We start from the raw sequence: 13,594 nt of genomic DNA, 5'->3' as shown, positions 1-13,594 counted from the left end.
AGCACACATTGCATTTCCCACACTGCATTGTACGCTGCTCTGTATAAGAGTGTCTGCTAAATACCTTGTAATGTTGTAATGCATGTTGTAATGCAGGCGTAGTTCAACTGCATTGCAATGGCAACCGAATAGTAAATTAATGCTTTGAGATCCAGACATTTAAGTTTCTCTATAATGCACACCCTTAAATATAGGCCTGCATGTGAATTTGATATAGAGCCATGCCTCCCTTTAAAAACCTAAGCAGTGTGTTGGAAAGCACTGCCAGGCCATAATTTCAAGTAAGAAGGCTGAAGTACTTTTAAAATTTACCTGAAGTCTTACCAATGTATCTTAAATATTCTGAATCATTCAATTATAAAAGTCCAAGCCATATGTTATCATTGAACAGACATAATATCAAGTCATGTGAAGTTTATTTTTTATCGTATTTCCTAATTGAAATGTTCAGCAAGGACATTTGACGAGCCATTTTCCTGTATATGTATATGTCCACCACAGAATGATAAGGAAGTACTGATATGAATAGTACTCACAGCCTAAACTGGGGGGGGGGGGGGAGCCTATTTTTGGTAGCATAATTAGTGGAGAGGTTGTAGTAATCAGGACTGATTAGTAAAACTAAAAAGAAAACCACCTAAGTTCAGCTGGAATTCAATTTTGTCTCAGGACCGTGGTTCTGTTGCGGTTGAGGCACGCAAACACGGTCTGCAACTCCATTTGCTAGTTACCACGTGACATATGTTTACATCCTCTCAGCTGTTTCTTCTGCGTGGAGAAGAAAAGACAAAGGTGCTCAACTCTCTTTAAAAACAATTAAATGGATGCCGTATTTTGCGAAATTAGCGCGATATTGTGAGAGTCCCTTTCTATTCCATCAGCTTTCTCTTAAATGTTTCGATGATCCATGCGAAACGGCAATCTAGGTGAGTGCTTTTTTAAAAATGAAACAGATGTCGACATTTTGTTGTTTTTGTCAGAAAGTAGCTTGCTAGCTACCTCGTTGTCTGACGCAACGGGGTCAGGTTGACTTGGCGCCCGGATTAAACAATTAAAAAATATATATTTGCTATCTAGGGATAATCATAATTTGACGTTGTCGCGCTGTTTAAAAATACCTACAATGGTTTAAGCCGTTAAATTGTTTGGTCCAATTATTACACGAATCTTGACTCTTATGTAACAAAAGTATCTGGTTATAAAGATAACCTTAACCAACTTGTTAAAATAATGACATGTCAAACTAAATAATTCGTAATATCATGTGTATCTATTGATATTGTGTAGTTTTGTAGTTGGTATTGTAGACTAGCTAGCCAGCTACATGGTTGCGTGTTGTCGTCATGCTCCATTTTATATCGATTTATCTAGTTGCACTCTGCAGAGTTGCTGCAAGTGTAAAACGAAGGCCTCTAAAAATCTCAATTTCAGTTAGCCTACGTGCAATACTTCGAACTAGCTCATTTTAGAATAGGAAGTTAGCTCGCGCGTCTAGCTATGTCACTGAAACGGGCCCGTTGCATATTGCACCGTTAACGTTGCTGGAACTAAGTTGTTTTGCTAGTTCCAAGCTATTTAGCGCGCCATGATGGATATCAAAACAAATCGGCATGTGTTTCTTCAATCGGAACACAAATGGAAATGTAACTATTATGTTAGTTCTGTTAGCCTTCTTAGAACTTTGGGGCTAGCTAGGCAGCAATATGTTGTGCGATTTCGAATGTGTTCGAATTAGCAGGCATTTTGGCAAGCTAATGCTAACTACCGAACGTTGCAAAGCAGGCGAACGATAGCAAAGTGAACCTAGCGTTTGCAGTCTTTTGTATGTTTACGTTATGCATTTCACGCTGTAGCATTTGCTAGTAGTTAATTCCCGTTGTAGTTTTTAGAAGGGTTTAAAAATTCAGCATAATCAAAATGGCTTTCAAATCTGAATCAGTAGTCATATCTGTAAAATGTATAATTTGCCTGCAGTTCCTTAACTCTCAACCCAATAGCTCGTGTTTCCTAATCGGCAAAATTATACAAAGAAAATTGCGGTGTGCATGGCAACCGATGTAATGTTGTGCATTCGTAATAACAATACGTTAATTTCAGAAAATACAAATGTAGTAATACACTTCATAAATAAAAATTAAATGCATTTAAGTAGTGGTGAATGCAGTTGATCTAGATTCTCATCCATCAAGTTGTTTGCGGCAATGTCCTATATCATATTGACTATTTGCCAACCATCTAATCCAAAATGCAAGAATAACGAGAGTCCATGGAAAGCCAAAGTTGGAGTACGTCTTCGTATTTTGATTTATGTGGAGCTTGTAGGCCTGTTTGAAGGCTGTAGCATAGACTTGTCAATAAAATTGGCAAGAGCTGTTATGTCCAAGTGCACGTGGCAGTAGTTTTAGGTATGGTGATTTGTTGCATCTTGTGTTCCGGAAAGAGAGGATGCTGCATGGTTTGATCCCTCACGTTCTTTTGAAACCAGCCTCAGAACTTTGACATCACACGTATTGTCCCTGGCCTTTAATTGGCTTACTCTCTTGACATGTGGCCACTGCAGTAACTCGCTTTCATGTTCAGTTTTGACGGGTGTGAAAGTGAGGTTCTCTCTTGTTGACACTCACATGCCAAACAATTCATACTTTTAATCACAAAAAAGTAATTACTTTTCAGAATGTTATAATGTTATAACAGTTATATTTGAGGTACTTGTTCTGGGGTACTTCTTTATAGCATGGTGGATGTAGGCTTATTTTTAGGCTTATTTTCTTATCTCACTACCGCAATTATGCTGCAGTTACTGTTGTCAGTGTATTACCTTTTATGAAATGACCCTTGAAGAGCAGCATATTAGTGTATATATATATATATATATATATATATATATATATAAACAATTTTAAAATTCTTGAGTTGTGATAGTACATTTCTCCATTTCCTGCAGAAGATTGAAATTGAGTCAGACAGAATCACTTTAGTGCATATTAAATTAACCAAATACATTTTGTTACTTGCAGCAACTTTGAAACACTGTTAAAAAATATGAATCATTATAATATAGCCGAGGCTATGCATTAGAATATTTGAGCAGTAAATGTCACCTTTTCAACACATCTCACTGTAGATATTGTTCTGTCCAAAATGTGTTAAGTGCTTTCACATGTGGCATTTGAATTCTATCTTATCGCCTTCTGATGTACTACTTAGGTGCAACATGAGGTGTGAAAAATATGTCTGGTTTCACTTCATTTAAATGCGAAGAATGTTTTGCTATCAGGATACAGTGTACGTACCATCCTGAACTACATTTCCCAACATCAAGGCCTAAGTACACTGCCATTATGTCATACAGTTGTGTCAATCCTGTGAGATTATTCACCTGAAAATTAGATGTGTGTAGCAGCTGGATGACAAATACCATCATGAGTTACATCATCAAGAAAGATTAGTGAGCCCTCTCCAGAGGCAGCCATCTAAACCCAAGCCATGACACTTCCTCCTCCATGCTTCACAGATGAGCTTGTATTTTGGATCATGAGCAGATCCTTTCTTCCTCCGCACTTTGGCCTTTCCATCACTTTGGTAGAGGTTAATCATGGTCTCATCAATCCAGAAAACTCTGTTCCAGAACCTTTGTGCCTCACCTCTGTACATCTTTGTAATCTCGATTGTAATCTCGTCTTCTGATTCTTACTACTGATGAGAGGTTTGCATCTTCGGGTATAGCCTCTATATTGCTGCTCTGAAGGCTTCTTCAAACAGTTTATTGAGATACCTTCACCTCTGCCCTGTGTACATTGTTTGTGATGGCACTGGCTGATGTTTTGTGGTTTTTCTTCACAGCTCCCACAGTGTTTCTGCTTTTGTTTTCCTTGGTCGATTTGTTCAATGTCTGTTGCTCAGTAGGCACGTTTTTTTTTTTTTTTTTTTCAGGACATTTCTCAAGTTGTTATACAAGCTTTCCTCAATGCTTGTGCAATGGATTTCCCCTCTTGTATAAGCTTCAAAATGACTTGCTTTCCCCCCAAAGACAGCTGTCTGGTCTCCATGTTGGTTCACCTTTTCTAACAAATGCAGTATTCACAGGCAAAACCCAAGGCTAAGACCAAGATTAGACATTCCAAACTATTTATTTTTTAACCAATCAATTTAACAGGACACATCTGGGCAACAAGAAACACCTGTCAGTCATATGTTCCAATACATTTGATCACCTAAAAATTGTGTGGTCTGATGCAAAAGGTGATATGTTGTTTAACAAATTCAGATCTGTCATCTCATGTACATCTTTTGACCTCAAACTCAATTGTCTTCAATGTGTAGCAAAAACAAAGCCATTGACCTTGCTATGCCTGAGGTGACTGTGTATCATCAATAAAGATAAGTGAGCCAGTACCTTTGGCAGCCATGTAAGCCCAGGCCATAACACCCCCACCATGTTTCACAGATGAGGTGGTATACTTTGGATCTTGGGCAGTTCTTTCTATCCTCCATACTTTGCTCTGTTCATCTTGGCCTTTTTCCAGAACTGTGGTTGCTCTTATAAGTACTTCTTGGCAAACTAACCTGGCCATCCTGTTTTTGCAGCTAACCAGTGGTTTGCATTGTGCAGTGTAGCCTGTTTCTGTTCATGAAGACTTCTGTGGACATTGGTCATTGACAAATCCACACCTGACTCCTCAATAGGGTTTGTGATGTGTCGGAATTTTTTTTATTATGGAGAGAATTCTTCTGTCATCAGCTGTAGAGGTCTTCCTTGTCCTGCTAGTCCCTTTGTGATTAGTATCCACACCAGTACTGTGTTTCTTCTTAATTATGTTCCAAACAGTTGATTTTGGTATAGCCTAAGATTTGGCCAATGCCTCTAACCATTTTATTGTATTGTTGTTTCTCAATCTCATGATGGCTTCTTTGAAATTCAGTGGCTTTAATAAACACGTTGATCAACAGCAATAATGTAACAGCAAAAGTAATCAAAAGACTAGAGGAAAGACTAGGTGCTGAGAGCTCTCTTATACCTGCATTTAGGAGGCCATTAAACACACCTGAGCGATTACAAACGCCCATGTAGCCATGTGTCCCAAATATTATGGTGCCTGAAATAGGGTGGACTATGTATAATGTACTGTACAATTACATTGTTTGTTTGGCTGGTTGGTGCCTAGAGGTTAGCCTGGAAATGGTAGAGATGGAAAGACACATGTTGCATCATGAGTGACCAAACAGGGCTGGCATTGTTTGCAAATCTTGGAATCCAGAAAAAAAATTACGAATACAAACTTGCCGATTGTAAGGCAAGTAGAATAGGGTACGACCTTGTATTGCATTACTTCTCAGGAAAGGGCCGTGTGTTTATATACATAAGCTGTATATGGGTCAAAATAAACGTGAGATGAGTCTGCTTTGACGAATTCGGTAACTAGGCTTACTTTGTATTGCATTGCTTTGTATGCCTGTGCACCAGCATGTCATTGCATTGGCAGAATCTACAACACTAGAACATTTGGAGAGAACATTAATGTTGTTTGGTAATGTGCTTCACTGAATGAAGGCTTGAACCCCTTATGTTGGTTATTATCAGGAAGTATCCATGACATTAAGCTTAAACGGAGCTGAAGTGAAGTACCACGGTCTATGTGCTACATCTCATATCTGTGTGTCTAGGTTGGGATGAGGTCTCTGAGCTAAATACAGGATGGGTAGACAAATAAAAATGTTTCTAGAGTTCTGAAAATGTAGTCACAAAATAGGCTGATGCTGTGAAAATAAACAAATGTTGGAGAATGAAGGATAAACCAGTCTACTTAGAATTTTATAGCTTGCTGAGCCATACTTTGAGTGGTTGACATCTGAAATATTTCTAGTACCAGGGTTGTCCCTCTGACTCGTCTAATGGCTGTCTGAATCAGGGCCATTCTTCTACAGTGAAAAGGGAAAAGAGCTTCCCTCCAAGGGGTAGTATACCAAAGAATTTGACTTGATGGGTCCTGTTTCCTTTACCAATATTTATTATGAGTCAAATAATCATATTGCTTGTCTACTTCAAATAGACAGTTGGAAAATTAATGCATTTTATAATCATTGATGCATTTTAATGTCAGACAGGTGCCTTGGTGTGGAATATTCAAATTAACAAAAGGCTACTGGCTCCAGTAACACTGCACCTGAGGGGCTAAAGCAGAAGCTTAGCCATATTAAATATACTCAAGTAATATGACTACAGTAACAGAGTACTGGGAGATTTGGGAATCATGAAATTGTTTAATTTAAATGTAATTTAAAGATACTGTCCAGGGCATTCTGATTAAGTTGAAGATGTCACATATAGCCTTCTTAAGTAAATGGAAACTCTTTTTTGAGTCTGCTTAATATTGGGTGTGACCAGCATTCAACATTTTTATTTTTTAAGTGTAGTTGTGGTAAATAAGTTAGCTTCACTGCATTTTCCAGTAGTGTGTGTGAAATTGAACCATTTCCAAAATCAAGTAAAGTGTACCTGTATTAGCGTGAAAGTAAAATCTTGAGGAAAGAAAAGAAGCCTAAAATGGACCAGGTTGAGATAGAGCAGCTGAGGTTTTGACTCAGTCTCATATAAAATGCATTGGCAAAGTTATCGTGTTACTGACATGTAATATGCATTAATAATATGCATATGCATCCCGGTGTAGCCACATTAAGATCCGCACAGCCGTTGGGCCCTTGAGCAAGGCCCTTAACCCCGCATTGCTCCAGGGGAGGATTGTCTCCTGCTTAGTCTGTACGTCGCTCTGGATAAGAGCGTCTGCCAAATGCCAATAATGTAATGTAATGTAATATTAGACGCATGCATAACGTGACCATACCACTTGTCGTGTGTATATCATGAATCGGCATGGTTAATAGAACAAAATTCTAAATGGCAGCTGATTGGCCACATTTTACCTCAGGAGTGAATCCGTAGGGACGAGAGAACAATGAGAATTAAATTAAATTAAATTAAATTCACATATTGGTCCCCCCTTTCCTAAAAGATATGAAATCTATCCCGAATTTCATCCATTGGCTTAACTAGAAACCTCATTTGTCTAATGGGCAGGACAGATCACCTTTTTTCCTCCCATTCACATTTTTTTAATACACAAAATAGATTCAAAATTTTTCCTTTCCTCTCAATAATTTCACAGGGAGCCAAGGTGTTTTCACAAATTATCAGGAGTTTGGTGTCTCGTTACCATAGAGACAACAGAACCATCTCTGCAGGCCTTCGCCATAGGACTACACAGTGCTAGGCTAAGGATATGGTGCAAATTTATACTGTTGGCAAAGAAGGCTTTGTGAGCCCATTAAATAAGTTAAACAGTAGCCAGTCATGAACGTATTCTTCCCAGGTTCCCATCCCTGAACTGTATGATGATTGTCAGAGATCATTAGAATCAGAGTGGGATTCTACCACTGTGAAAGTGATTGCACTCATGCTCTTTTTTAATAAAATAACCAACAGAAAATTGTGCCGATACCTATGGTCGTTCAGTCGATCAATAAATCCTTTAAAAATAACAATTTCATTGTAATTTAATTTCACATCAGACATAGGCTTCCATTTGTGGCACTTGAAATGGTACACTTAAATATTTGTCTCATCACATTTTATATGGCCATCACAGTATCCAACATGTGAGTCACTCAGCATACATTTTGCCTGTTTCTAGCAGAATATATAGAGGATGAGGGATGCCAAAACGGGTTTTTAGGGTGTGTGAAAAATAGCCTTTATGAAGCATAATTTCTTAGACTGAAAATTCTAAATTTATTCCTATTTCAGAATTGGCAATTGACGAATTTGGCTGAAATGCCTGCTGTTGCCTTACCAACCGTCTCCCCACCCCAACCCCAATATATAATATATGTGTGGACAGCCATTTCCCCAAACTAAACATTTATTATTTATAAATGAATAAACTACAGACTGGATTATAAAATAAAAGAAGGAAATGTCACTGGACCTTCCATTTCAATATGTTGTACCTTACATTGCAGTGTGTCACTGTGTATGAGCATTAACTGGGCTGTCTGTTCCAAACCAAGTGGCCAGCTTCATCAAAGAGATGTCTGTTGTTCCTCTCACAAGAATGTCATGCATTGACACCATTGTGTGATACTGTTCCTTTGGTGGAGTGGAGTAATTCACACATACATGTAAATTTAAGTCTTTGGGCTAGACCTTTTTTCAGCAATTGGCTGGGATTAACTGTGTTGTCACATTTTGCACCTGGGATTGGGGTCCTTTTGATCTTAACTGGAGTCCCGCCCCCCCCCCCCCCCCCAAAGGGGTATTTCGGCCTTAAATCAATGCTATTAACTACATTTTCAGAAGGTGGAATTTGTTTAAAGCATTATAATATTGCATAAATAGTGTAGCATATCCAGCTGCAGGGAACCCAAAAGCTATTGACCTGGGAAAGTGCTGGCTGGAGGCTATGGGTGAGCAGGGAGTTCAAAGCGAGCTAGGGACGGTTCTTGTCCTGTTGTAAAAGACATGCCGCCCAATGTGGGGCTAAGCATTTCCAATGTCCACCCAAATTTGGAATGACAAAAATCATCTGCAGCCACAGCCCACTGCCAATTCAGGAGGGTGTAGACATCCACGGTTCTCCTCCAAAACACATTGTCCACTGCTTCTTCTTATCGCAGCACAAGGCTTGCTAGCTGGCGATGAACATGGATCATGGCGACTAAACCCTTCCATAGCATGGGTGACACACCAGCAATGTCCGGATTTGCAGTCCCTCAGTTGTCTATACTTCTGAAATTAATACAGTTAAGACAGTTACTATCCTAGCTTTTAATGTGTGCAAAAATAACAAATAGCAAATATGTTTTCATTGTAAAGATAAAAGCTAATTTACACACATAGAAAGAGCTATAATATTTTGACTACTTCTGTAAAAACAATTCCAAAAAATATGTCTTTGTGCCAATTCATTGATATTAAAATGATGCTAGGTTGCAACCGAAACTTTCAATTTCACAAGCAATGCTAGCAATGTTTTTATATTCTTGTTTAAGAAACTATGTCCACCTCAAAACCTTGCAACCCACAGTTTGGGAACCCTCATCCTTAAAGAGAAGAAGCATGTTCAATTTAATCCCATCCTTTATCCTCGCATTGTTAAGTCAATTTTCAAAAGCCTAAAACACAATTTATATTTTTAAACTAATCAGCATAAGGGTTGCGAAGCAAAACTTAACTGTGTGGCCACAGTGGTTTTTCAACAAGGTCAGAGTCAATACTTGAATAATGTCTCTTACAAATGTACCCGTTTAAATTTTTTTTTGTTTAGGACATTTTTTTATTTTTATTTTTATTTTTTTCTTTCCTCTCCAAGATTCTAGAATACTCTGAGCTTTAGTTACACTGATTGCACACCCCACCACTTCTTTTCTTGGATAATTGAGGGTGAATGAAAGTATAGCCGACTAAACATAGCTTACTGCGCACATTCACGCTGCTTGCTTTCAAAGACTGGTTCAGTGTTTCCCTTTTACCACAGGTGGTGATGGAGATGTGTTTTTGCCCTGGCTCAGTGTGATCCGGGTCTTTGAGATTGTGGTCTTTTTAAGACTTGTGGGCCGGGGACCCCAGAACTCATGGGGCCCTAATGTTGTGAATGTGATCAGTTGTGTGCAACACAGACCAACAGTACAATGAGCTATTTGTTTTGTGACAAAAATGGGGGGGGGTAACTGGGAATTTGTACAAACAGGAATTCAAAATTGGCATGCAAAAGAAAAATGAGGGGGATAAAAGATGCTTTTAAAACTTCTGTTGGTTAGAAAAATGCAGGTTATCCACAAGAAAGGGTTTGTTGTAACAGGAAAATTATGTAAATATTATTATTATTATTCTTTTTATTTTTTTTAATGGATTTCTCAGATATTTCAATGCTTGTTTGTAAAAATGTTTTACGATTCCCTTGAGTGTGTGCATTATATAGGGCTTGGCAATTCAATGAAATATTCAACAACAGATACATGAGAAGGATTATTTAAAATAAATCACAAGTGTTAACAGCCATCTAGTAGCGATAACAACTGAACAATCAAATGCCTGTTTATTTGCTTGCTGCTTCTGTGACCGACTTGCTCATAGGAGAGTAACAGAACTGAGTTCCTCTATTTAAATAATTGCAGTTGCAGCATCGATCATTTCTGGCCATATGCAAAAATGGCAAAAGAAAAATGTAATGCCTTCCTTGGAACTGTGTAGGGTATAACTTCAGTAAATTATGCACTGCTTCTATTTCTTTATTTAAATATCTTGGCTCAATATTTTACAGGTGTGAGGAAAGTTGCTGAATTATCAAGTGTGGTGATATTTTTTCAGCGTTGCTGCCAAAGCAGTGTACTGCACACTCATGTTCAATTAAAATAACATTGCTTGACCTATTTTCGAAGCATTTTTTTACTGCCGAAAACTCCAAGGACTCCAGTGCTGTGCTGGTAAGCAAAAGAAAAATAGGACAAAGAGTGCTGCAGAACTAGTAACGCTGGGAATCGGATTATAGTTTCTTGGCCTGCGTGAAGCAAACCGAATGTAAAAACTGAACTAGCCACATTGTTGTCCGTTAAAACAAGGGATGTCTCCATTATTAAAACTGTAGCGCCTGGAACAGATGTGGAGGTGCTGATAGCACGGAGAGCACTGCAGATTTCGGTCTCTTTCTCCTCTCTCTCACTTGCCTTTGGCTCATGTCATTTAACTCTGTAATGAGCGTCTGCTGCTATCATTTTTGATAAGCTTCTTGGACCAGCTGTTAATCCTATACAGAACTGTAAGCTCTTCCTGCAAAAGTGTGAAAAACACTGCTATTCCTGTTCCTTGGATTTCACTGAATAGACTTCAACAACATTTCCAAATGACCTGAAAGGCAAGAAGAATTTGTGTTTCCAACCACGCCGTTGTTTGCACTTTTATATTTAAACGCGGATTTGTCAATTTTATGTTGATGGTTCTCTTAGGAGCAGGATATTCTTGGGCCGTGATATTCTCACCGCGTCATATACTGCGCTCTGCCACAGTTTTTTTAAGAGCGCATATTTGAGACAGTGCCAGGTTTTCTTTTCGCTGTAACCGAGTCCACGCGTTATTTAGGCCTACTTCCAGTCTGCTGTGGGCACGCTCGGTGTATCTGTGAGTGAAGACTGTCAGAATGAATTAGTTTGCGAGCTTTGGCGAAACGCCAACTTCAAAACCTGTGGTGTTGCTAACGGATTATGGGCCTTGGACAGTGCACAGTGTCCAGTCAGCCCCCCATGCAATTGCACACTATTTTCTGCTTTCTGACGTTTAACACAAGGAGTAAATGGGATGTTTGGCTTCACAAAGACGGTGTCCTTGACCTGCCAGACAAGCTAGCCATCATGTGTCCCTGAAGATCGTCTCTCCTGAAGATGAAGATTTATGTCCCTGTCTGCTCACTCTCAGACTGAGACTCGCCTGGCTGCTTTAAGCTTAGCTGAATAAGTAGGTCATTTACATTTTCATTCAATGCACATTCTGTCCTTAAAATACATTTTCATTTTGTCAAATGCTCGATTGGTACATACACTATGGTACATACCTTGTTCTGCTTTGCAAAACCGGTCTTTGCATGTGGCACTGTAATTCAACTCCTAGCAGGCGTTTCAACAACACGTCGAAGACAAAGACTCTGCAGTAAAAAATCCGAGCTTGAAGCAAGGAAAACAACTCCAGTAATGTTCTCCGTTTTTGCTGTATTGCAATATGAAGTGGTGGGGGGGGGGGGGGTACACATACAGTTAAGTGTTTCCTATATACATTGCAGTTACATAATATAGTACCAAACAAGTTGGTTTTATTATATTTCAGTAAGTACTTATTTTGATGACAGAAACTGCAGCAGTCCTGCTATGAAATGATTTTTGAACAGATGAGTGGTGACCTACTTTGGTGCCCATGGCATAAAAGATGGGTAACCTCTAGCAACCGTGAAGTCCAAAACAAGCCCTGTGGGATCCCCTGCAAATGGATGGGCTGGATTTCTTGCCTTTTCCACATTGTTTCGGGGCTTCTGCAATGCTTAACAGGGATCTGGGCGTCTGAGCATTCTTTATTTGTATTCTCTTATCCTGGTTTGTTGTTCGTACACGTTATCTGTGATCGTGAGGTGACTGTTTGGCATCATTCTCGTCCATGTCAATCTCTGATTGGAGGAGTGTGATAAGATGTTTGGAGTACGCCTATTGATGTCTCCAGGCAGAATGCATTTCAGTACAGCGGTGTTGAACAACACCCACGTACCATGTGAGAATTAAAAAAGATATTTCCGAGGATCTAAAAATATTGCATGGGTCGTTGACATGATGTACAATTTTGGTCCATATTATTTTTGTTTGGTGTGCCAAGCCTTTTTTTCCCCTGTGATTTTCAGCTTTTTCTGCATTTTTTCCATTTTAAGTCTTGAGCACAGTAATTTGAAACTTTGCATAACCACAAAACACAAGTATGTGTACTGAAAAACGTACTTTTGTTTACGCAGGCGAACAAAATGTGTGTTCTTTTATGCAAGCCTAACAAACTACACACCTTTAGTATTAGCTAAAATGCTACTCAGTCATCACCATAGTACCCTACTGCTAGCCGGTTGTATGCTGAGTAGAAGTTATACTTGTATAGCATTGACTATACGATGCAACTGCTTTACCGGCATTGCCGGTTTGTGGTTCAAACACTGGTGTAGCCACAGAGAGATCCGCACAGCTGTTGGGCCCTTGAGCAAGGCCCTTAACCCCCAAATTACTCGAGAGGATTGTCCACTGCTTAGTCGAATCAACTATTTTATCCGAAGAAATTATATATTTTATTTTATTATCCTTGACTTATCGAGATAATGATATAAATAGCAAAGAAAATGAGTACTTTGGAAATGTTTTGCAGAGCTGCTTTTATTGAGCCGTTAATCACATTTTAATGTTACTGAGATTAAAAACCTATTTCTGAAAAACACCTTTGCATATTGTTGTAAATCATCAACACTTCAACATCAAATATGATTGATATAGATTGTGATTCTTTTTGTGTTTTCCTCCCTAATTTAGAATATGGTTGTAATGAATGGTCCCATTGCAGGGTTTTCCTGCCATTATAAGACTAAGGTGCCACGCCTAATTGTTTTTGCCCAGCCCCCTAGCCGAATGAACGGGTAATATGATTTAAAAAAATATACCTCAGAAAAATGTTTTGCCTGTATCTGGTATAGTGTCTGACAGTCTGCTGATGTGCAGCTGGCAGTAGATGGCTTGCAACAGGGTATCTGTTTACCAGACATGTGCCAGTCCTGGCAACTTCATATCCTTGAAGCGGCAACTCTATACCACGCCCTGGGCTTGTATCGAGTTGAGCTGGAGCGGCATTAAAAAAATAAATAAAATCAACTAGCCTACTAGTTAACTTTACATAATGACTATCAGGACAGTTGTATATGTTTTGTTTCTGCGAGTCATCTGCGTTTGTGACTAGGGATAGTTTAAATTGGGTACATTTTGGGCTGATTGGCAAGCACTTCTATATAGAGTTTGCATAGCTCACTCTCCG

The 13,594-nt window shown here is 38.9% G+C and overlaps 1 protein-coding gene across 4 annotated transcripts in view; it reads left to right on the top strand.

The window, feature by feature from the left end:
* Positions 1-697: 697 nt before the first annotated feature.
* The window catches only part of pcmtd1 (protein-L-isoaspartate (D-aspartate) O-methyltransferase domain containing 1), a 33,488-nt gene continuing 20,591 nt past the window's right edge, over positions 698-13,594 (top strand). For 2 of the 4 annotated variants that reach the window (XM_061254750.1, XM_061254751.1), the window contains exon 1: positions 743-926. In XM_061254750.1, coding sequence (XP_061110734.1) covers positions 901-926 — 26 coding nt within the window. In that variant the 5' untranslated portion in view covers positions 743-900. Of the gene's footprint in view, positions 927-13,594 lie in introns of all 4 variants that reach the window. The other 2 variants (XM_061254752.1, XM_061254753.1) reach the window with 2 other exon arrangements.

This window comes from Conger conger, chromosome 9, assembly GCF_963514075.1.
Source record: "Conger conger chromosome 9, fConCon1.1, whole genome shotgun sequence".
NCBI classification, from domain to species: Eukaryota; Metazoa; Chordata; class Actinopteri; order Anguilliformes; family Congridae; genus Conger; species Conger conger.
This window is presented reverse-complemented; position numbering and strand designations above follow the sequence as displayed.